Source organism: Meleagris gallopavo, chromosome 21 (genome assembly GCF_905368555.1).
Source record: "Meleagris gallopavo chromosome 21, MGAL_WU_HG_1.1, whole genome shotgun sequence".
Classification (NCBI taxonomy): domain Eukaryota; kingdom Metazoa; phylum Chordata; class Aves; order Galliformes; family Phasianidae; genus Meleagris; species Meleagris gallopavo.
Genome location: NC_139424.1, coordinates 9235562 through 9260550, shown reverse-complemented (window position 1 = coordinate 9260550; position 24989 = coordinate 9235562). Strand labels below are relative to the sequence as shown.

Genomic DNA, 24989 nt, shown 5'->3' with positions numbered 1-24989 from the left:
AAAACCACAAGTAGGTCAGGGCTGGTCCTGATTCTGTCAACATTCACCTACTTTCCACCTCCTTCAGAAAACAAAAAGCAAAGCAGGTCTCAGTTACTTCTCCTTCTCCACACAGGCAGCAGGAAAGGTACAATTCAGGTTCTGGGCTCAGGAGGGGACGTCAGTGCTTTGCGAGTGCAGTGCCGGACCTTAATCCTCACTTTTTCAAATAACATCAATGAGAAAATCTGAAACCCACCAGAAAAGCACTCTGCTATCTGATCTTCAATAACTTAAAGTACTTCCCTCTTCAGACTAAAGCCTGCTCCTAGGGAAGCTGTTTGTTAGACAGCATTCTGACTTTATCATTGGAATTAAATCAGGCGACTCACAGCAAACTACTCCACGAGGACCGTGCTGCCCTGCGTGCCAGCTGCTGGCACAGAGCTGCTCCAGGGAATGCACACTGATGCACAGCATGGGCAGCACTCCGGACCTGCAGGAGCAGACATCCCTCACTCCATCAAATAGCAAATGGTGAGTGATAACAGCTTGAAGATTCAAACCTGAACATCATTCTGCCAGGTCACAGCCTCGCATTCTTTCATTCCAATTCGTAATCTAAATATTCACTTCTGAAGCAGCACTAAACACAAGACTAATGATCTAGGACACTGTCACAAATGTTAGCTCAGGCACAGCAATGGGCTGCCACAAACGCGGCTGTGAAGCTACATCCTTAACTAAATGCAACTCCCAAATTAAATCTGAGTCTTTCAGCTCGCATATTTACTCTACTTGTCAAAAAAGATGAGGCGCTATCAAAGAAAAAAAGAGAAAACGTCATGACAGTCACAGTTAATTCATTAGGCCAATTCAGAAAGAATAAGGGATAAGGAAGAAAAGCAGGGTTCTCCCTACTTTTGTAAGGACTCAAATTAACACCAATTATTATATAGAACTTCTGCTCCCAACAATAAACAGTAAATACTAAGGTAGGTGCTGAGTATGACACACTCCATTTATTTCAGAGCAGGTTACTTTTTCAAATACAACCTTGAGTGCCAAACCCTTTTTTCTGCTTAAATACCCACAAACTACAGATCAACATCAAGGTCTGCTTCCAGCACTTTCAAGGATCTCGGGAGATTCAGAAATACTGTGAGATTCAGAATACTCTCTGCTGGTCTTCCCAAAGGTACCAGCCAAGGAATTAGGAGACAATAAATGGTGGATTGCAGGCAGTCTGGGGATAACCACAACATTCTGCCCACACTGCTGTAAATGCTCACCTGCAAGACAACCTCCCTCCAAATCAGAAACACTCAGTGAGCAAGTCTAACAATCAGAAAGATCAAGTGATGGAAGGGCGCTACAAGAGGTGTAACAACAAAGGGACCAACACAACAGAAAGGTGTCACAAGGAAGAAAAAAAGGACTGCTCAGCCAGCCCCCGAAGAGCTGGGCTCACAGGGAAAAACTCCATCAAAAAGGGATCCCCAGAACAAGAACCATTCCCAGTGCCAGTCAGCCCTTAAATGAGCTCTGAGAGGAGCCAGGCTCCACCCCTTCCTGCCATACAGGTGAATTGCCTCCACCTGTGCTGACCTGGTCCCTTCCCCAGGTGCTCCATCAGTCATTCAGGCCAAGACTCAGCAGTTCCCATACAGCAAGCCAACAGGAATTTACAGAAACATCCAAAGAAAAGTTACTGTCGTACTGGAAAACCCTTTTAACAGTGCTTTTATTCTACTTACTGCATAACCTGTGGGTTGCTGACCTCTCATTTAGTGCTCATGCAGCCCCACACACAGGTGGGAATGCAGCCACTGAGGCACCCCTGCAGGCCAGCCAGCCTCAGCTGCTCACATCAAAGTGAATCGTAACCAGTGAAAACAGACCAGGGCACATCTCCTGCTTTCTGGAGACTGTAACCAACCTTAATGTATTCATTAGTAACCAAAACAGTTAAAAGAAACATAAAATGGTTTTCAGTGTAACAGTCCACCAAGGGCCTGCTGGACTCCTTCCTTCCTGACCTCAGTCGGCTCAACTTCCTCTTGCGGAGCTCAACAAGTGCACATCCCAGCAGTTACTTCACGTGACAAAGATTACCCATGCCTGAAAGCTGCTATTCAGTTTATGAAGTAAGTTTTATTTATTCATAGACAGGTATTCTTCAATGGTTGCAAGTATTTATGTTAAACAATAAAATGTATTAACTGAAATAGTAAAAATCCCTATACGCACTTCCATGAGAGAGGGGATGGGCAGCAGCTTCTCAGAAAAAAATGAATAATGTAGGATTTAAGCCAAAATAACTACTTGACTACCAACCATTCAACACTGCGCTCTGCGTCCCTTCCGCCATTAAGCAAAGGTTCTGTTTTGACACCACACAGAGCCAACAAAATGGAGACAGCAGTGAGAGCAGGGCCTGGTGCTGCCTGAGCAACAAAGCAAAACCACGCACCAAGCCCACAGATTCATTTCCCCATACCTTTTAATTTTCCATCAAACTTCCCACAACTGTTCCTGGACACGATGCTTAGAATTGCCATTTCTGTAATTGCACACAAATACCAACATGCAGTGCTCTACAAAAACTGAAGAAGTAACAGAAGATGATTTATCAATGCACGCATGCTACAAAATGATCCTGCCACCACATTCTGGTGTCAGAAACATCATAAGCAGTAAGAATTCCACTCACACATGGACGTTTCCGAGCCTTGATAGAGAAGAATCACATCAGGAAATTAAAACAAGATACTGCTAGGACACACCGGTTCTGTTCCAGCCCTTGTGATTAAAGCTCAAGCTCTTGCTAAGCACTCCCGGACGTGGTACGTGGCCGCATTCCATAGCCATGGAAGTTAGCTAACAGCAAGGCTGACACGAGACTACCTTTATTTATCCATCAATCTCGTGTACCAGGAGAGAACCAATACAATTTTAAACGTTATAATGAAGTTCAGGTCGTTCTAACATGCTCTGTCTGAAGCAACGTAAAGGGGTGGAAGTGAGCTAGAACAAAGGGAGAAAATGCATCCTGAGAACGGGTTGCTGACATTACCTTTTAGAGAGCCTGGCTTACTGGTACAACACCAATTTTTACAGCCTCCCCATCGCTAGATGACAGATAATTGCTATGGTTTGTACCACCTTTAGCTACCCATCCCATGCTCCACCACTTGCATTCACTTTTTCCTTGTTACAGCTTATTACAGTTAAATACTACTATCAATAAATAAATGCATTAACCACATAAGCCTCCATCCTTTACATACATATTTGTACTGCCTGTCATAAGCCACTTTCATTTAAGCATCTACTACCTCACTCAGGGGTCTACTTTACAAGATTGGACATAATAGTCAGTTTGACTCACAACAAAGCAAAATTTCCAGCCCTACTACGCGACGTACTCCAAATTACAATGCTAGGACTTTGTCTACACCAACTGCACTCAAAGGCTGCAGAACAGCGAAGGACCTCTGTGTTGGCCTGCTGCTGGATGAGGCTCGTCACCACAGGCATTGCCACCATTGCCACAGCCGCGGGGCTGCGCCGTGCCGCCCGCTGCCCCCAGCAGCCACAAGCAGCACACGCTGCTTCCTGTGCTACTCACCACCTCTTGAATCACGTGCTGAGAGCACTGACGCTTCGACCCACATATAAACACGAGAGGCTTTTGTGTCTTCTGCCTTGGTGGTAGGGACAAGTTAAACTCTCCTTTTAGAAGAAGTGAAAATGCATGGCGAGGAGAGGGAAAAGAACATCCGAAGTGAAATGTCTTCAACATTTGCAGAACTGAGGGCGATGAGCGCTCAAGTGACCTGCACGCTGCCGACCTTGGCATAAACTACAATGAGCTGATTTATTCAAAATAGTCCTCGCCCAACGCTGAGAAAAAAATATTATCCACATTCCTTCACTCTTGCATCATCTCATGAGACAATAACGAACAATCCAGTGGATTACGTGGAGAGGACGCTGCTTCGCCCCCAGAGTCTGATTTAAGGACATCAAGTTGCCATATGCATTTCATTTCCTTCTGCACGTTTGGGGAACTGCCATGTACGTGTTAACAGAATTCTTCTTTTCATGAAATTTGAAAACAGCCCCAACAACTTAAACATGGCAGCTTTGCAAAGTGTCTCATAGCACAACTGGGTGTCACTGTTCCACTCTACTTGTTCACAAACTGAGCCAGAATTCAACGTAAATAAAGTGACCCTTTAAAAAACACTGACACGATCACCTGCAGATGCTGAAGCTGTGACATTAGGTGTGAAACACAGCACGCGTTACCTCCTCCAAGAGGTAACTGGATAAAAATGGCTCGGTCTCTCTCTCTCAGACTCTCTGCCACACCTCAGCCAGCTGCAACAGCAGCACATGAAGGCTCTTCCCATTTGTCTGCTGCTTGCTGAGCTCAAAGGCTGTGTGGGGATTCTCCCTCTGTTGCACGTGTTGGGCCAGGCCGACTCCTGCCACAGGCTCTCATCCAACTGCTGGTGGATGTTGTGTTCCACCCACGCGAGGACCCACTTCCATTCAGTCCTGTTAGTCTCATTCACAACGAAAATTCTAGGGTGAATTTTAGACAGCTTCTCCAGTTCTTTTTGATCAATGATAATAAAAAAGTAATTTTAGATGAATATAAAATGGCAAGTGAGATGGTTTAAAGCAAAACAGTGCCCATCTAAATGCTAATGCTAAAATCAGATATTTTTGCTGTTCACAAATGCTCCACTAAAGGTGAGTTTTCAGGGACAGGAAAAAGACCATAATGCAAACAGCTTCAGCTTAGAAAAGGACATCTTACACCCACAAATCCAAAAAGGTTTCACAAAGCAGATTTTACTCGTTGAACTTTCTCTAAACTATTCACGTACCAGACCGGACTTTTGCATTCCCCTGTGCATTAACCACGCAAAACATCCCCTGGGTTGGCTCAGAGGGGAACTTATCTGCAGTTATTCATATGGGTTTTGAAGCTGTAACCTCCTTTATTTCCTGACACATATTCCAGCAATTTGTCCAGAATAAATGATCTACACTGCATCCCTGCTCTACACAAGTCGATCCTTTGCAGCACTGCTGGGGGGGTTCCTGCTACCCCACAGACATCTCTCCCACTGCTCTGACCAGCACCAGCATGCGGATAAAACACTTAACATTGCTTTAGGGTTACACAGTGATCAATTCAATGCAAAACTCCTTTCAATGTTTCACTTAGCACTGGCTCGTGAGTTCAGGCCTTTGAAGGCCTAAGTATAAATTTAGGCTAAATTATTTCTGCTTTGACAAAGTAGTGGCAGCCCGAGCACAACATCTATCTCAAAGTCAGCCAAACCATCACAGCACTACCCAGCTATCAAACATCCTGAATAAAAACTATCAGAAACAGAAATACATTGAAAACCACACAGCAACATAAAGTTGCATAAATCATGCCTTTAAAAATAATTTAAAAAGAATGCACAGCTTTTTTTTGTGTGCCATTTGTGGCACATTTCCCACAGAAACGCCTCTCACCACAGTTTTTATAGTAATAACACTGGTTGCCTGGTTCCATCCTCTCTGACGAACTGCACCTTTCTGAACTCCACGGCACACAGAAGGCTGCCACGACCCGCACACAGCTGGCAGAGTCCCAGCCCAACCAACACAGCACTCAGTTCCACTCCGGCCACCCCCACAGCCGCTGCTGCTCTCTGCTCTGGGAATTTCAGTCCTGCAGAGGCATCAGCCCTTGGCCCCTCGCTCCCCAGCCAGGCTCCCTGCCTTTTTCTTATCGTTATTTTTATGAACCCCACCAGATGGCAGCAGCACGTCTCCCCAGCAGAACAGGGAGCGCTTTGCAAAGGACAGCTCCTTATCCCCAGAACGCTCACAAGACTTCCAAACATCTGATGCGCGTTTTGAAACGCGGGGCGCGGAGTTTTTGCTGAAACTAAAATCTGGATGTTTTTTTTCTCAGCACGTTAAGAATGTGCTGACAGGGGGCAGGTGAAGGACAAAGTGTCCCGCTGGCAGCAGGACGGGCGCGCGGCGCGGGCAGCACCCGGGGAGCAGCACAGACCTGCAGGAGCTGCTTCCTAACTGCGGGACAAGCTGCAGCTTCTGGACGACACGACACATCTCAGGGGTACGATGAAGGACTCCTTCAGGTATGTCAACCGCCTGCAGAGCAGCATTTCTTAACAACATACAGATATGAGCCCTTGGGTTATTCGTCAGCGCCAACCAATGCTCAGAAAGAGATCCAGATATGCAACAGAATCCTCACACACAATTAGCCTGGGCCTCGTGTTACTGAATTTTTCATGTTACGCTTGTACCAAAGGATGCATTTTTCATGGCTAACTTGAACTGTAAATACCCAAATCAATGTTCGTGTTGGGTTCTGTTATCCCATAAAGCCAGAACTGAGTTAAACAGGCACTCCCATTTGGAACGAAACCTAAAATTCAGCTTACCTCTACTTACAAGGCCTGCTCAGCTCAGCACAGCTCCACCCGCAGAAGTGAACGTGAAACACAAACGCTGCACAGTGAGCAAAGAGGAACTGAATTCCACCCATCACGTTCTTAGACTTCACGCCCTTACAGCTTTAGCACAGCAGCTCGGCAGGCTTTGTCCCACGGCCGTGGGGTAGCAGAGGAGCCTGGTTGCTCTGCCGCCCTCCACCCGGGCCAGACCCTCATCCTACACTTCTCTTCCCCCGGAGCTCTCAGTACTGAATATGCAAATGTAACCTTTTATTCCACTGAATGTTATGAACGCAGATCACTCTTTGTACCTTTTTTTTTTTTTTTTTTTTTTTTTGGCAGATAAAACTGGGAAAAATAAAGACCGGAAAATTACATGCAGGTAAACAAAGTGTTTGAGCCAACTGCTAACAGGGTCTGATCTTACACAATGCTCCAAATTTAAGCAAGCTAGCAACGACTGAGATGAAAACCCACACTTCATCAAGAAAAAATACAAGAACAGATGAAAATAATCTTTAAAGTTTTCTTTGCAGCCTTTACTGTTTCCTGGACTTTTTTTGAACAGTTCAGCACGCCAGGACTGGAGCAGTGCTGCCCATGCAGCAGCACCCCCGGCTCCCTGCTCCCAGCACTTAACTCCTGCATTGAGGGACACAGACCAGCCACAGCACTCAGCTACGCCTCTCCTGCGCACCAATCCCAGACAACGTGGTGTGTGACAAACACCGGCCTGCTCTAAAGGCAGGGCCACCAGCTACCGATGCGGGCTGTCCCCGCTCTGCCCCGCAGCCCCACTGTTCTCGGTGACGCCACAGCACCCACAGCCAAGCAGGAGCTGCGCAGGGCCGTATCACTGACCTGCTGCAAACTTGGTGCCGGCGAGGCAGGAAGTGCGCGGCGACGCGCCTGCTCTCACAACAAAACCCCGGCGTTCCTTCTGCTCCCAGACGGCCACAGAGCAGTGGGAACCTGGCAGCAGCTCATCCAAAAAACAATCAAAAACCACCCCAGCTTTGCTCCAGTGATCCTGACGGGCAGTTATGACACACATGAAGTGGTCACAAAATATATTAGAAGAGATTATGACCCACTGAGAAAATCCTGTGACACAGCAGCTGAGAGTCAAGTTATTGCAGCACAGTACAGTAGGACAGAAAATCCCATTTGCATTTATGAGAGGAGAGCAAAGTTCAGGCGCTCTGTTTCAGGCAGCCTCCCAGGCACAGCTCCCGGCAGGTGACGGGGATAGGAAGACATTTTCAGACACTTTGAATTCTAGCTCTTAAGACAGGTCAGAATACATCTTCTAATGTTTGTAAACCTGAAATCTTAGCAGGTGCGGCTCAGCCACACAGCACGTACGTTCTAAGGAAACGTGCAGGAGGTGCACAAACACGCTGCTTTTGTCCTAATCAAGACTGATGGTGCGGCCTGATAACAAGGGGTTGTTCTTCACCTCGCCCTGCCAAGAGAAACAAGAGAACCCAACTTTCTAAGAAAGGAGAAGAGCCAGCAAAGAACTGGGCAGCTTTCTTCTATTCTGGATCAAATGAGAAAAACCAAGAATGAATTATGATTTGGTAGAAAAGAATGTAAACTCGGTTTGTTTTTTTCTCTACTCACCAGACGACACCAAAGGCTCCGTATCCAATAGGTCTGTCCGGCTCAATATCCAGCTGCTGCTGTGGATGTTGTGAGTGCTGATGATGGTGCGCTTTGACCGCAGCCGCGGCTGCAGCTTGTACCTGAGCTGGGGCGGCCGCCGCTGGTCCAGGGGCCTGGCCCGGTGCCGGCGATGGGAAATATGGCTGCTGCTGCCCGGGGTTCAACATCGCCGCCGCCGCTGCCGCCGCCGCCGCGGCCGCAGCTGCCGAGGAAGCGTGCTGCTGCACGGGATGGACCGCGGGCGCGGAGCTGGGGTGCAGGTGGTGCTGAGGGTGGTGGTGGTGATGGAGGTGAGGAGGAGGGAGGTGAGGGAGGTGGTGGTGATGGTGGTGGTGGTGACCTGCCGCTGCCGCAGACGTACCGCCATTGTAAGCCGCCATCATTTTTGCGTTGGCCGTCGCGCCACAAAGAGACATTCAAAAAAATGTCCCTTGACCGGCAAACGACCGGGTCAAGCTGTCATTTGGCCATCAAAAAATGAGATTTGCTACACTTTAAAGGAAGTCGGGTTCCATCATACGCGGCCCACCTGCGAGAACATCGAGCTCAGCGGGCCTGATCTCTTGGCGAAGCCACACGGCGCGGAGACTCTTCATGTGCACGAGCCCGAGCGCCGACCCACCGCCCGCGGCGCTCACTGGGGCTCCATCCCGGGCAGGGCCGCGGCGCTCCGGGCTCTCCGCACTTCGTTTCCGAGGAAGGGGCGCTCAGTGCCCCGCGCCCGGAGGATGAGGGGCCGCCGCCCGGGGACGCCCTGCGCGGGCCGAGCCTACCCCTGCCATGCCCACATCCCCTCGGAGCGCCCCGCGCCTCCTACATCGCTCCCTCCGCTCGCACACCTGCTCCCTCCGCCACAGCCAACAACTCGGCGAGTTCGCAACTTTTCCTCGCAGGCCCTGAAACATACACAGCACCCGGAGAGAGTGAGGGGGCGCGGGCGGCGGGGCGGGGGGAGCCGACGGGACCGGCGGAGGGAGAGAGAGGGCCGGGGGGGTGGGGGGGGTGCGCGGGCACGGCGGGAGCGGGGGCGGGTGACAAATGGATGACAGGGGCGGGAGCAGGGCCGCGGGGCGAGGGGCGGCGCGCTGACAGCGGGGCGGCGGCGGCGGCGCCGGAGGGGCGCGGCGGGGCGGGGAAGGAGCGGGGCCGGGTGGGGGGAGGGGGTCTCCGCTGCGTGCGTGCGACGGGCAGGGATGGGGGCGGCGGGCTCTCAGGGCCCCGCCGCGCGGCGCCGCTCCGCCCCCCAGCCGCCGCCTCGGCCGCCCGACCCTCCGCCGCCGCCGCCACTCACCTCCTCGCGGAGCCCCAGCGCGGAGCGCACAGCGGGCACGCGCACCCGGCCTGCCCTCCCCCCGCCGGCCCCCCCCGCCCCCATGCGGGGCGCGCGCCCGACACCCGCCCGCAGCCAATCGGACCCGGCCCACCAGGCTCCGCGAGAGCCGCCCCCACCCAATCACCGAGCGGGACCCAGCTCGGCCGGCCCATAGGACTCGGCCGCCGCAGAGACTCCCTGACTCAGTCCCGCCCCCTTGACCCCCGCCGCCCAATCACCGCGCGCCTCCGCGCCCAGAGCTAGCGAGACCCCGCGAGATTCCCTCACCTCACACAACCCTCACCTCGGGCGGCCCCGCCTTCTTCACCTTTCCTGCCAATCACGCTGTGCCGCTCCGGTCTGCCGGCCAATCGAGTCTCCCTCCAGGTCGATTCCCGCCCTCGAGACCTGCTTTTTGCCCAATCGCGGCGCCCTATCCGATCCGATTAGCCAATGGGGGAAAACGAAAGCCCGAAAGGGGGTTACTGGGCCAATGGTGCTCGGAGCCCGGGCGGCGGCCTGATTGGCAGCTCTCGGAGTGAGGGGCGGTGGCGGCCGTTTTTCTTCGAATCGCTGCGCGAGGCTCCGTGTGACGGCCGAGGAAGTCTCTGGTGCGCCCGTCCGCGGGTGGGCAGCCGGCCAATGGGAGGCGGGAAGCGGATGACGAGCTGCGGGAGGTGCCAATGGTGCTGCCGGGGCGGGGTGAGGTGAGGACGCGGAGGTCGCTGCGGCAGGCGGCTGATGGGTCGGTGCGCGGCTGGCTGAGGGCGGGGAGCTGCGCGCACGCGGCGTTGGCGGGGCGCTCTGAGGCGACAGCGGCCTCGGAGCTGCGCGGGGCGCGGGAGCACCGCTGCTCTGAGGTGATTCCCACCTCGCCCCGCGGCCAAAGGAACTCGCTGAACTCAGCGGAAACGCGGCCGTTTCGAACGAGGGCCGGCCTCGAGGCGTGCGGGGCGGCGCTGCCTCAGGTACGGCTGGCTGAGGCAGGCGGGACGCGGCAGGCTCGTGCAGAGCCGAGCTGAGCCGAGCCGCCCCGTCCCGCCCCTCCCGCTGAGTTTCGCTGCTGCTGTGTCCTGAGGTGCGCGCAGTGCTGTGGGCGCTGCTGTGGGCGCCGTTTGGGACGCGCCGCCTACCGCTCCTCACAGCCTCCTGCCCTCAAGCGGTCTGCCAGCATTTAGGCGCCTTGTTAACTTTCGGCTGCGTTTCTTAGGTGTTACTGGGTCGTGTTCTGCTCTGGAATTACCGTGTAGCTTTGCTGTCACGTTTGTTTTTAAAACACTTCAGTTATAAACTTATTTGGGGAAAAAACCGCGGAAAAGGCTCGTTTACAACTAGTTTATGATCGCAGGGTGCGGGCGGAGGAAATGCCAGGTGAAGCTCGTGCTCTCGTGCTGCATCTTTGTTCAAATTACTCTGAAGGGCTCCTTTAAAAAGCGGCACACGGGATATTAAAAAGTAACGCCACAGGAAAACTCCTGAGAGTGATTCGTGTGGTTCACCTACGGCTCATTCGACAGACTGCGGTTTTTGCGTGGATGGTGGCTCTCAAATGGAGGAGCGGCACCCAGCTGTGCCAGCAGGCAGCCTGCAGCACCAACGGGCGGGGCGGGCGGAGCAGAATGCTCTATCCTGCATAGAGACCTTCCTCTACGCCTCGAGCTCCGGCTTCCTCTTGGTTGGCGAGTCCGAGCTGTGCTGAGTTTTCAGGTGGATGTCAGCAAGTGGATGTTTTGCCCTTGAAATACTTAAAAACTGGTGTTGGGCACTGTTTTGTAGATGAACTTTTATCAGAGCAAAAGAAGTGAGCTGGATTGCAGTCCTGGCATTGTCAGTGGTTCTTCTGGCAGCTTTTTGCTGGGTTACTACAAGTCATCTTTTCCATTTTCCATGTGCCCAATGAAGTGTAACTAAAATGTGGGATGTCCTTTCTTTTTTGTTCAATTATTTGCCACAACTACGTTGTCCTTTTTATTTGCCCTTTGAAATTGAACCAGCTCTTTTCAATGAGGTAGAAGACTGGTGAGATAGCTGAAGGGATGCACTTATCTCGCATGTCCATATGGAGTCCCGTCAGATGCCAGTGTTGAAGGACCCGCCCTAATGGTATATCATCCTTCTGTGCTGAGCTCATAAACACTTTTATTGGTATTCTTGGCCTCTGCCTTACTGTAGAAGGCAAGGGGAAACAAGATTGAAGCTGGCTTAAGCTGAAATATATTTAAGGAAACATGGAATTTGCAGGTAAACTAAGTGCTCAATTTCTAATAGACCTCTTGTTTCCCCAGTGCAGTCCTGAGATAGAAACCTGTTGCCTGAAATAGTGTTGCATGTTAGCTGTATAAATCACACCACCATCGAACACAGCTGCAGAAGGATCATGTGGTGCACTGCTATGATTTGGTGCTTCCTTGTTCCTGCATGTCTATGGACAAGAAGTGTTAAGTCTACCGAGAGGAGCTTGCTAGAGCTGGCATACAGCTTTGAGCAAGAGAGCTTTGCAAGTAGTCCACTGAGTGTGAGCTGGTGAAATCTAATAGCAGGTACTTGAACTGGGCAGGTAGAAACACTGCTCTTGATCCTGCCAGCACCCAGTTTGATGGCAACTGATTTGTCATCCCCAGTGATGCATGGAGATATGCGATTGGTGACTGCTGCTGATGAAACATGACAGATCAGTTCTAATTTTTTACTGGTGAGGACAGTTATTCATGGGGACATGCATCTGTCTCTTGCTATTTTGTTCGTGGTAAGAGGACTGTAAAACAGATACAAGTCTGCTTTTTGAGTATCAAACACCGAACGGTAGTGTATCTGAATTTGTCAGACATCTAGCTAAGCCCGTTTAAACAGCATGTAAAAGTAAATACTGTAGTCTAGAAGCACAGAGGACAGTCTTTTCTCTTCCTGAAAACCTACTGTATCAAGTTCAGTATTTCCTTCTGACTCTTGGGAGATTTACTCTCCCCTTAAATTTGCCACTTGCCTTGCAGAGGTATAATCTTTCTGACAGCACTCTGTATAAGGCTAAGTGGTGGAAGACAATGTGTAATCATCCCTGTTCTATTTCTTTGATGTTCCTCAACTGTGTTAACCTTAAAATTCTCCATGAAAGATGGTACTGCTCTGTATAAAATGCTATAATCCAGCTTCAGATGTAGGCTTTGGTGGTTTTTTGTGTCATGGAAACTGGCTGTGAAAATAGGCCTTTAAATGATAGAAAGGTTCTTTTTGATTTCGTGGCTCAGTATTGTACATAAATGTCCTTCAGCATGTGTGTGCAAGTTTTTCTTTTTGTGACAATTTAATGCAGGAAAAGTAATATTAAAGAGAACAAAGCATAATTAAATGCTTGCATAGATTTCTGTGATGCACAAAAGGGGTACTCTGAACTGCACTATTGATAATTTATTGCGTGGGTGTTTGACAAGCCCACATGTACCTCAGGATACAACTCTGCAGATGCATTCCTCAGCATTCTGCAGCACTGTTAATATTTTATTCATAAATCCTACTACTGAAACCATAAAGTGTCATAAACAGTGTTAGTGCCTGGGAACTTGATGGGTTTTGGCTAGTCGTATTTTGCTGTAAACTAATAATGGTTCTAACATACAAAGGGATAATTAATATATGCGAGGCATCTATAGCTTTAAAATTTGTTGTCTATTACTCTTTTCCTTTGAAAAATAATTTTCCAAAATTTTCATCTTTGAAACCTTTTATCTCTTTATAAAACAGAAAACAAATTTATCTATTAATAAAACACAACGGGGAAAAGAATATTTTGTTGTGACTTTGGTTAAGTTTGCCTTACTTCATGAAGTCAATACCTTTATCTAGAAGGTAACAAAGTTCTGCTTGTGTTGTCAAATGGGGAACGGATTCTTGGTCTGTTCTAGGTACCACATAATAATGAAGAGGCTGGGAAAGAAAAAATCAATCAAAACAAGTGGATGCCCCAGCATAGGTTAGTCAGTCAGAAAGGTGTGTTGATCAAAATGAGCATCACCTTCATCTTGAAAGCAGCAATGGCCCATCAGCCCATTCATGGCTCTTGCAGCTTAGTTCTTGCAGTGGTCATATTGCAGTGACAGCTTTGTTCCAGGTTTGTGCAGTGTGCAGTATATGCAAGTATGGCAGTCACCATTTGGTGCTGGGGCTTGAATTCCTCCCAAAGACTGTCAGCTCCAAAGCACTGCACTCCATACCATCCAGTGTTTTCTAGCCAGAACTATTTTTGTTTCATTTTTCTGGAGGAGTAACTGAATCCTTTGCTCAGCCACAGACCTTAAACACGATCTTGGCTTTAACTGGAAGTGCTCAGGTGCTTAAAGTCAGTATATAATAATTTGCTATTTAAAGATGCAGGTCTGATTGTTTATTGTTCTTTCTGTCTCATTTCCCTTCTTGCTGCTGAATACCAGTTGTTGGTAGAAGAGGGAAGATCTTTAATCCTCAGTAGATTTTTGGAGAAATTGACAGTTCTACAGTTCTGTTCTCTATTTCTTTGCAGCAGAAATGACCCTGCTGCTCTTTGTCACCAGTGTTTCCTTTTATCATTCTCCTGGCAGCTGCTCTTGCTCCATTTTGATGTCGGAACAACAAATGAACTCCCTCTGAAGCTAATGTCATGCCAGCAGATTTTGAAGCAGCAAGAAAATCATTTCTGTCTCTGAAGACAGAATTGGAGACCTTTGTGAATGAGCTATGTTCTTAAAATAACTCCACAGCATGTTATCCCCAGAAGGTGAAGAAGTTAAAACATCATGACATACCACTTGTATTTGTGTGAGCAGGATCCCTAAATAGTGGAGTGAGGAGAGAAGCAGGTTTCTTCCTTCTCCAAATTGAGTATAGTATCTAAGCTCTTTGTTTCTGCAATATCTCTTTCTGAGGGGGTAGAGGAGGAAGAAGCTAAGGCTCCAGTAATTAAAATAAATTGAATTATGTAGGTTGTAGGTTTAATCAGCGAGAAGAATAGCACTGCTGTGGTGGTGTTTTTAGGAATGCCATCCTTCAGAGATCAGCTAGCTTTTGTTCTGCCACTGATTCCAGTGACAACGAATTGAATGAGCCAGTTGAATTGATCCAAATTGATGACATGCCTCTTGCTAAGCATTTTGTTCACAGCATTATGGCTAACAGGTATGATTGTTTCTCATCCTTCATTCAATTACAACTGAAGCAAAGCATGTGCTAAAATTTGCTTTGTCAGAATTACTGTTTTGACCCAATACTCTGCAGATCAGATTCAGTGAAGTTGTGGGTAGGAGAAAAAACCTTTAGACTGTAAAGTTCTTGCAGGTGATACATCAGTAAATACCAGTTAGTTTTATTTGCTTTAGTTTTGTAGTGATAACACAAAGTCCAGCCTGTTCTTTTTCTTTGTTTTTTTTCCTCATTTCAAGTCTGGATAGCTTCTTAGAGCTTGTTCATATAATGACTAATCTTTTCTAGCACAATAGCTCATAAATCAATCCTTCACCATGTCAGAGTGCCTTGAGTGTTGTAATAGGCCACGTTCATTCAGTATCAGAAAAGAACAATGCATTATGGAAACACTCAAACAGTAATTTTTAAATTGAGGTCTTTGCAGCAGGCACACCTATCCATTACAGCAGGGCAGTTTTGAGAATGCATCTTAAACACTGTTTTTCATAAGGTACAGAGAAGTGATTATTCCCTGTGGTCTTGCCAGTTTTACTGTATTTCTTTGTTGTACGCAGTCAAGATGGGAATACATAAAAAGCCAAAACATCTGGAAACTAATAGGAAACACTTGTAGTCTTGTTCATGACAGCATCTCACTTCAGCACTGTCTTCAGAGTTTGTCTCCTGTAAACTGGGATAATGTAATGCTAATTAAACTTGTTTGCATAGGAGATGTTGTAATTGATGCAACTTGAAGCCTGTGCTTTTATTTGGTCATCACAGGTATGGAAAAACAAATTCCAGGTTGACTCCAAACTTGCCTACGTATACAACAGTAGACTTTAGCCCATGATAGTAATTTAAAATGGACTCAGTTCATAAAATCAAAGGATTTATACGGCATCAGAATTTTCACATCTCCCTCATCAAGCTTTTCTGAATCATTCTGTTAAGTAAGTTGGTCATTAGGTTCCTGTGCTGTGGTGCCAGAGCACTTGGATGCTGTCGGTGATAACTGCTCACTAAATGACTGCTGAGCCTTCACACACTGAACTTCTGCCCTTGCCTGGAAGCCTTGGCAGTGGGTTTCATTACGTACACTTGTGAAGACATATTTCTGGGTTTTTCTGTGCCTACTGTATGTGAAGAGGGCAAGAGCTGAGTATGCATCAGTTGGTTGCATTTTATGTTCTACAGCTACGGCACTGGCATCACTCACATCCCTGATGCCTTTCCAATTCCTCAACATCACTGACTAGGCTTAAGAAAGTGGAAAGAAGCAGAATGCTGTAAGATCCCAAGATGGCCATGGGTTGGGCTTCAGTCAGTCTCCCTGTTACACAGAGGAAAATGATTTAAAATTAGTGTGCATTTATTTTTGTTGTTGTTTGTTTTTATTAGCACTGATCTTTGTAGCACTGTTACAGCCTTCTGCCAGCCGTTTGCCATTAAGCTGTTGCAGCAGGACATGAAGCTTTTTGTAGTTTCATTCCAGTTGGGCCATAGGATCTTGTGAATTGCGCTGGGTTTACACCCACTTGCAGACTAAATGACAGTGCAACACATCATCTAGAAGAATCTGCAAGCAGCCGTCTTAGATATCTTGAGTTTCTCCCCACTATTGCTTAAGACAAAATGAATTTAATATAATTATTAGTAAAGGAAAACTATAAGGACAGAATGCAGGAAGCCCATTAGAATGTAAACATTGAAATAACCCAGTGATTGGGCTTTGGTTCTGTCCTCGCCCCCTCACTCATCTTAGGAGCTGCTTTGTATTAAAAGTAACACATCTGCAGGACGGTGCTCCAACGTCTGAAACAAAATGAATTGCTTGTTTTCTTTTCTCCATTCTTCCAACCTCTGCATGTGCAGATCTCCTGTATGTTAACAACTTCTATCAATTGCTCATATGCAGGAAAAAAAATAGATATTAATGAAATATCTAGTGAAACTTAGATACTAAGTGACTGTTCACCATGGAAAGGAATACTCTTGAAGTTTATGGGCCTGTCTTCCGAAATGTTGATGTTGTCTTAAATCACTAAAACTGTGCAAATAACTTGCCCAATTTCCCACTCCTGGAGTGTTTGCTGGCAAATAATCACTTTATTAAAAAGTATTCCATGTGAAAAATGCTCTGCTTTATTGGGAGTTTGAATTTTGACTTTGTAGATTAATCCAAGAAATGAGTTGTAGGTGTATCTTGCTGACTGCTTGCTTTTTCAATCACTCTAGCTGTGGTTATTCTGGTAGGCTGGTATTTCTTTGTTTTCTGTTTTAGACAGCTGCTCAAGTGTTCATAGTTGCAATAACTGTTTTTTAAACTATAATGAGTGTATGAACGTGACCTGAAGTATCACTTTGTCAGTATTTGTACTAGAAAATTACAACAGCACAAAAGGTCATCATAAGCAAATAGAAAATAGTGCAGATTTAAGGATACTTAGAAATCTTCTTCAATCCTTAATTATCACGTGGTGAATTCTTTCTTCCAGTCTAGAAACTAAATTGTAGCTGGGGAGGTGCGTGTTTAAATCATATCCTGGAGAATGCTTGAGCTTACTTTTAAGAATGTTCATAAGTTACATTGGCTCAGTGACTCAGAACTGCTTGAATCTCATGCAGTGTCAGACTGACTGCATAAACAAGAGTTGTAATGTAAATACTGAAGTAAATGAGATAAATATGGGTCTGGTTTTCTGTGAATTTATCACTGATTTTGACTTCTGCAAACACTTTCTGGTATGAAAATGTCCCTTATTTTTTAAAAAAAGGAAACGTTCAACTGATTGTATATATATTTATAATATACTGAAATGTATGAAGTTACACGAAAGAATCCATATTACAGTAATCCTGCATATATATGGGAAAGGAGCACTGAGCGTGCATGGCAGATGGTTTCAAAGGAAATCCTCGAGAGCTGGGATTAAAAAGCAATTTTCAGCAAGTTTAAAATGGGGCTCCATATTTGGGTCACATATATTAACCCCTTCATCGCAAACTAATGAGAGAGGAGTCTTGTGGGGCTGTTATGGGAACGTTTCTTTCAACTGGAGCTGAGCAGCGTGCAGTGCCAAGGGAAGAAATGAGGATGTTGATTCTGGTGATAGTCCTGCTGTTCTGGCTGCTGCAGGAAGTGGAGCTGCGGTGTGCAGAGACAAGGCCTGCTGCCAGTTAATGGCTGTCCTTGTTTGGCTAAGGATCACTGGTAACCTGATTGGAAACAATAGATCTGTGGCTTCTTCAGGTTTTGGCTACCCACCCACACAGATTTAAACAAAGTCAAATGGTGTAGAATAAAATGCTCATAAGGAGTGGTGTTTTTGTTGTACAGAAGTTGGAATTTTCAAGGACACCTGAGGTATAAAGCTTGAGGTACTTAAATGCTACTTTGCTTCAGGTTTCTGAGCTCTCTTCCTGCCACTGCCAACTTGCACTGATTTTATTGGTCTTTAGATCAGAGTTCTGCATTTTTTTTTTTTATGCCTCAGACACGTGTGGATAATCCTTTTCCTTTCTCCTACCTGTCACTTTTCTTAGGAACTTTCTGGTGCGTTGCTTTTGGTGTGTTTAAAAAAAATACCAGTTTCCATGCAACAAATTTATGCTTATTATGTTATGATCTTATGAAATTGCAATACGGTATTTTGTTTTTTGTCTGACCTTATGATAAATAAGAAATTGAACAGCTATGCAGGAATGTCTTATTCAGTCCTAAATACCAGTGAATGTGGGCTATGAGTTTTGCTTGAAGTATGTATGCTTCCAAATGGCAAACAAGCCCGTGTGTTCTCTGACGTTGCTTTAGGAGGGCAGTTTATTTATTTTAAAATTAGAATATAACCAAAGTTAGAGCTTAATGGTAACAGTACCATGCAAACATCATTCCAGGCTGCAGCTCTTCACATTAGTGTTTGAATATCCAGGAATATTATCAATATCATGCCTAAAAATGAGTGCAGTTTGACTTAGGTTTCTGAGATCCAGAGAAGCCACTGGGTCTGTAGCTGGTATAAATAGTACAGCAAGTTGGGGATTATTGGCTTTAGCCAACTTACACCAGCTAGTAAACACGTTAGGAATGTAATTCACACATCAGTGCTCCTTTATATGCTTCTGACAGTGTGAAGGGGAGTTATCTGACATGGGCTGAATTCTGTTAAAGGCTCCTATAATTCCGAGGTGGAAATTCAAGTTGAACTCTGAGTAATGTTTATCACTAAATAATGATATGCAGGAACTGCTATTAGTTTGTGTTCTCAAAACTAAATTTTGTGTACTTTGAATAGATTTGCTCAGCTTTCCCAGAAGAGGTGTCTGTTCTGCTAAGTGAATTATAGAATTAATTGCTGGTTTAAATTTCAGCCCATGGAGAAGTTAATTGGGTTGCTCTTTGGCTATTATATTAGCTGCATGTTAACAGTGAAGGACAATATACTTCTGAAAGGGCATCATAAATGTCCTGCTGGGATAACTAACTGCAGATATATCTATGGACTGTTAATTAATGCTGCTAAATAATAGGTGTTTTCTTCAGGACTGATCAGATATATCAGAGGTCCTATCTGCTCTTTAGAAAATAAAATTCTAATGGATGAAAGCGATACTATGAAATACTTACTAGTGTTCAGCTCTTCCACCAAAACCAGAAAGCTTCAGTTGTCTCATGATTGTTTTTTAACTGAATTTGAATCTGCTGTAAGAAATTTCTGTATGCATCTTGATATGGTGAGACTTAGCTTCGTGTGACCTTACCAGGTGCTTTTATTTTAGTAAAATTAGTGTTTCAGATGATTATTCCTGCACAAAATAAATTTACTCTTTCTTTATAAGTTGCCCAGACTACAGGGAGGCAATAGGTTTAAAAAAAAAAACAAAACAAACCCAACAGACAGACTGAAGGCTGTGTGAGGTGGTACAACTGGTTACTTTCCCCCTACTCCCAGTTCTTTGAGACCTACTAACATCCTTGCAAGGAATGGAGTTTGTTGATGCCTGATGAGATGAGGTCCGAGCGTAAAGATGTGTGTTATAGGCCCTAGCTGCAAACAAAGCATCTCCTATAGTCATAACTCAAATGCAGGTTTTAATGCTTTTATTCTTGGAACCAGCGTTTCCAATTTGTGCCTAAATTCAGTATCCCAAGCTGTTGTCAGCCATTATGTGGCCAAGTTATGATATTAATTGAAATAGTTCTAGATTTTTTCTCCCTAATGCCAAAAGTCCATTTGATCATAATGCTATAAACACAGTTCAGAATTTTGACTTAGATTTTTCGAAACCTGTCCTTCAAATGAAGTCATGTAGATCAATTCAGGTTCTGCTGTTGCTGGTATCTTCCAGGACTTTGCTTTCAAGTTGCTTTTTGCACGTTTGTTGAAGTAGCAGATGATCTGAGCCATTTGTCTTTAGATGCATGTTAGAATCCCCTCTCTTCAGCAAACTTGCATCAACTTCTAAATAAAGGAATCAGTGTTGATTTTAGAGAACCAGTCTACCTGATTCACTTTGCTCACTGTGCCATCAAGTATTTGATAAAGCAGGATTTTCTCATACAGAGTTGAATGTCCATCCACGATGGAAGGAGGAGCTGATGCAAAAAACCAGAATGTATAAAGTTTTATGGGGGGAGGAGGTGGGAAGGAGTCCTGAATTCTCCTGTGAGGGCTAAATGTGAGTCATCGAACCTACAGCGAGGTGCAACTCTAAAGCAATATGGTATGTTGTTAGAATGTTTAAAAATAGTACAAAAGGGAAAATTCTCAGATGCTGTTTGAATGTTCTACGTTATCTTTGTTGTGAATCACATTTTCAATTAAAATAGCAACTGTCAGGGAAGATAATTCTAGTTCTTTGCAGCCTTCTGGAAGCCAATTCCTAACAGCAGAGGTTGGTCATGCAAGCAGGGTATTTGATAACTTGTTCCTGTGCCCCTTCCTTCAGAAGGGTACTGGAGCATTTTGGAAGGGGACTGCAGCACTGTGGCGATGGGAATGGAAAGCCAAATAACCCAGTAGTAGGTCTTCAGTTGTAATCAGAGGATGCTAGGGTGTTGTAATGTTGATAAATGCACTTTTCCAAAGCAGAATTGTGCTGTTATAAATATGTAATTCTCTATGAAATTGTCTTTTTTCAGAGTTCTGAGTATTGGAGATTATAATTCTTAAGTTAGTTAAATTCTTTCTTATGTGCAGAAACAGGAAATAATGAAGGTTTGGTTCCACTGAGTGCTTTGGAATTACTCTATGTACCTTTGGTAGTGTATACTTATTAAAAATGCTTGAAGTAGGTGACTGGAAGCAATAACCTATTCATCTCAAGGCTGTTCACTTTTAATGTAACTAGTTGGATGAAAGTGAAATCTTACATGCTGATAAATATGAAATTTGTGCTGTAGATGGACTTTTGCTCTTCTTACTGATGGTACTTTGAGTAGTGAGTTGGGGAAAACCAGATAATGGAAATTGATTCTTCTCTGCAGGTCTCGCTGACTGTTGGGCTTCGGCAGACCTGATCTGTGAAGATAATCGAGGCTCTTTAGCTCTGAATGCTGTAAGTGATTATTTTCTTTGGTTTTGTGGCAATCACTAGGAGCCCATTTGTCCCATGTAGAGAAAAAGGTGAAAATGCCAAATCACAAATAAATGGTGAAAATGAAGTTGATGCAGATCAGGTATGACTGTACGTGTGGTCTGGAAGTCATTCCTGCAAACATTTTATGGTTAGGAACGCTCCTCTTTCCCCTCTAGCCCTGCTGACAAAGGCAGTAGCAGAATCCTAATTTCAAATTGTCACTGAAGATACCAAAGTAAACAATATTTTGATAAGTTCATCAGGATTACAGATGGATTAGCAATTTGAGTATGGTGCAGGGAATGTGCTGTTTCTGTGTATATTGTATTCGACTGAGAGTGAACACCTGAGGAATTGGTACAGTGTCTTAGGCAGAAAATTCTTGGGAAGTCAGAGGGGTGATAAAACTTGAATGGAGAAGCAGTGATGTCGGGTGATGGTCCTAGCTGTTATTTAGCGTAAGTTGTTTGAGTTTTGGGTGATGTGATAACATAATAGGAGACATTTAAAATGTCTTTGTTTTGAGCTTCTTGCAGTAGCAGACTTGCTTGCTTTAAATCCTGCAAATGTGGAAGAATGTCTTCTGGAGCGTCTGGGAAATGGCCCCTGTAGTAGAGGGAGTCCAGCAATTGTCTGGTGCCTTACTGCAGGGAGACTGGAAACAATGTTATGTTTTTGACCTTGTTTCAGCATTGCTTTTGTATTCTTTAACATAGTTGCTCTTCTCATACCAAAGAAAACACAAAATTCTCTTCTTACCCCCATTTTTTTCACCCCGAATCTGTAAGAATTTCCTGACTTGCAGAACAAAGAGATTGGAACTAATTACATAGCCAACATCTGCACTGGGCTTAGTTATAAGAGAATATTTAACATAGATGCTAAACTGTTTTCTGACAAGAGAGCCTTGCCTGTACACTTCTTCAGGGATGAGGGTAGTCTCTTCATTTTTGGTTCATTAAAGACATTTCCTTGATCGGTTAGTCAGTCTTGTTGAAAGGAAAATAATTTTGCTTTTTAAATATCAAAATTTAATTAATGGCTCATCAGGCTATTTGTAACCAGCTACACTGGAGGTTATGATAGTGTATCACTTCAGTTCCAATGGCAGACACATCACATATGGATTGCCATTTTGATGGCTTTGAATGATAATCTGACCCATAAAAACTGAAGCATAATATGCAAACTGATTTTTCAGGCCTGCCTTATTCTTGGTGCCATCTGTGTTGGGATGGAGATGAGCCTGCTCAAAATATGGCTTGCCAGTTTTAAGCAGAGTGGTAGTGCCAATCACAGATGGAATTAAAAGAATAGCCTCATGTAAACAAGGAAAGAAGGAAGATTTTCCTGAAAGCAAGAAGGATCACTTTAAAGCATATTCTGTCTGTTAAATCCTGTGGCCTATGGAACATCTATCAGACTTTTCTGTGAGTTCTTCATAGGGACAAAGTAACCTCAAGTGTCTTTCTAAAATAAAAAATGAACCCTTAGCTTCCAAATGTTGCTATCTCACTAGTGTCGCCTTCTATCCCTGTCAAGTATATGCAGGGTATCCATGCAACAAAATCAATTACAGTATATTATTTTGTAAGATTTGTATTCTTAATTTGTTGTGTGAATCCTGCTGAAGTCATTGCATTTGGTGCTGGGCCACCACTTCTGAGTTCTTGTCCTTGTCAGTTAACAAAGATCTTGCAGCTGCAGGTGAGTACCTGTCTCTCTGCAGTATCTGTACACAAAACCGAAGGTGTTAAGCTCCCACTTTTCACTGTAATCAGTGAGGTCTGTCTTCTGCCCAGTTTGAGAGCCTCAGCTTTGAATTAATGACCTTGTCTTAGATGAAACCACAAGTGTATATTGGTACTGTTTATAATACAAAAATACATGAAATGATTTTCACTGGTTACAAATATAGTCCACAGAAATCTCCTTTTTTTTATCCTTTCTTAAATAGATTACATTGTTTAAGCTACCATACCCTTTTGCAGCAGGGAAGCGTGTAAAAGAAGCCACTCATCAATGATGCCATGTTCTTGACGCTTGAACATCCCTCTAGAGCTCTTTCAGTCTTTTATTTCCAGGCTAAATAAGCACCAATTTCAGTGGTATTTTATCTACTCCCTTTAATTACTGCTATGGAGAGAAAGTTTCTGCCGATGCAAATGTGTTATTTTGTCATGTCACATCAAATTGCATCAGCCTTATATTTAGGAACAGAAAGAGGGGGAAGCAGAGACAGGATGTGGCTACAAATTGAACTAAAGGGTTTTCTTCAATACAGGCTGAAAATAGACAATTGAGGCAGCGATGCTTTTTCAAGCAGAAATCCATGAAAGGGAAAATCAAATCTGTGATGGCAGAAGTGAAAAGCAGGCTGAGGGTGTGAGAAGGAGGAGTTCTAGATGGAGGTGTGGGCTGGTGTCATGGACAAGCAGATGAACTCATCTATGCTAACACCCCTTACACTGGCTGGTTGGTGAGAAGTAGCTTTAGAATGTCAGACCATGTACAGTTATTCTACTTCCTTCTGTGCAGGCTAAAAAGCTCTAGCCATGTTTCTTTTCTCTTTGTTGCTGGGCATGCCTCCTGCCCTTTCTTTTGTAATTATTTTACCTTCAGAGATAATTTGGTAGAAGTTCATAGATGCTTATTTTCACCAAAAATTTTAGCTAGTGGCTTTAATGTAGTTCTTAGTGCTACAACCAGTGTTTGCAGAAATTCTGGTGGAAGAATGAAATCCTCCAAATACTGTTCTAATACTGGCACAATACTGATATTCCAAGTTATGCTGGGCAGAAATTCTTTTATGGCAATATATAGTATTTCAGTTTGTTTCTGTTAACTACTTGCAGTAATAACTCTTAGTTCACATTTCTTTTATTGTTTTTCCTTCCCAAGGAGCTTTGGATCAGATCTTTGCTAATTATTCTTCTACCTTTGCCCTACCTCTACTGTACTTCTGAAACTCTGCTGATAGACGAGAGAACTGGGCATGGAATTTTTCAGTCCTAGTCCAGCAACAGGACAAAATAAAAGCAAGCCCCTGCAGATAGAATAAGTAGAATGTTTTTTTTTTTTTTATGTCATTGTAGGGTGGATATCAAGCCAGTATCAGCTGGGCAAGCCGTTAACAAAAATGCCAAATTAAAACTAAATTGTGATAAATAGAGAAAAATTTGCAGTAACTATTCAAGTGAATGTAGTGCTTTTTCCCAAATTTATATTTTTGAAGCAAGTAATTCTGGTTCTTCAAAAAATACAATAGTATATTCCCCATGGAAAATATCTCTTGCCCTCTCAAAACTGGACAGAAAATGACCCATTAAAATCAAATACGTAAGTTATACATGTGATACAACGTGCTTTGAAATGGTGAGGCTGATTGGAAGCTGGCAATTAAATTCTGAAAATTTGTCTGTTTGAGAGGCATCAGATCTCTGGGTGTGGATGTGGGCTGGAGGCGTAGTGGTGGCACTTATTTCCCAAGTTAGAAAAAATAATATTCATTTCTTCCTGCTAGGTGCTTGGATTTTCTTCTTGGAAACAATTGGTGACTTCTAGAGATATTTTTATTCTTGTCACCAAGGATAATAAAAAAGCATTAGAAGTGTAGAAGCTTGTTTATTTACAACATTGACAGATGTAAAAACAAAGCAGTATTTCACACTGAAACTAGACAGGCTGAGGTACCCAGCTCTTCATAGCTAAGTATTATCAGTCCTCCCAAACTGTAAGATATCAAAGTGATGCTGTCATATGATCTCTTAATTTTTGAATTCTTTATAACTGGAAAACAA

The 24989-nt window shown here is 44.7% G+C and overlaps 2 protein-coding genes across 11 annotated transcripts in view; one reads left to right on the top strand and one right to left on the bottom strand.

Annotated features, from left to right (window-relative positions):
* NLK (nemo like kinase) overlaps positions 1-9568 on the bottom strand; it is a 38192-nt gene extending 28624 nt beyond the window's left edge. For both annotated transcript variants that reach the window (XM_085240569.1, XM_085240568.1), the window contains exons 1-2: positions 9439-9568; positions 8106-9043 (exon numbers count right to left, since the gene is read on the bottom strand). In XM_085240569.1, coding sequence (XP_085096695.1) covers positions 8106-8563 — 458 coding nt within the window. In that variant the 5' untranslated portion in view covers positions 8564-9043; positions 9439-9568. The remainder of the gene's footprint in view (positions 1-8105; positions 9044-9438) is intronic.
* A 384-nt stretch (positions 9569-9952) lies between these two features.
* The window catches only part of LYRM9 (LYR motif containing 9), a 31017-nt gene continuing 15980 nt past the window's right edge, over positions 9953-24989 (top strand). Inside the window, exons 1-2 of one of the 9 annotated variants that reach the window (XM_085240577.1) lie at positions 9959-10166; positions 21098-21168. Coding sequence is in view for 3 of the 9 variants with exons in the window: in XM_085240575.1 (XP_085096701.1) it covers positions 10201-10204; positions 21098-21168 (75 nt within the window). In the remaining 6 variants the exon portion in view is untranslated. Of the gene's footprint in view, positions 10428-21097; positions 21169-24989 lie in introns of all 9 variants that reach the window. The other 8 variants (XM_085240575.1, XM_085240574.1, XM_085240579.1 and 5 more) reach the window with 8 other exon arrangements.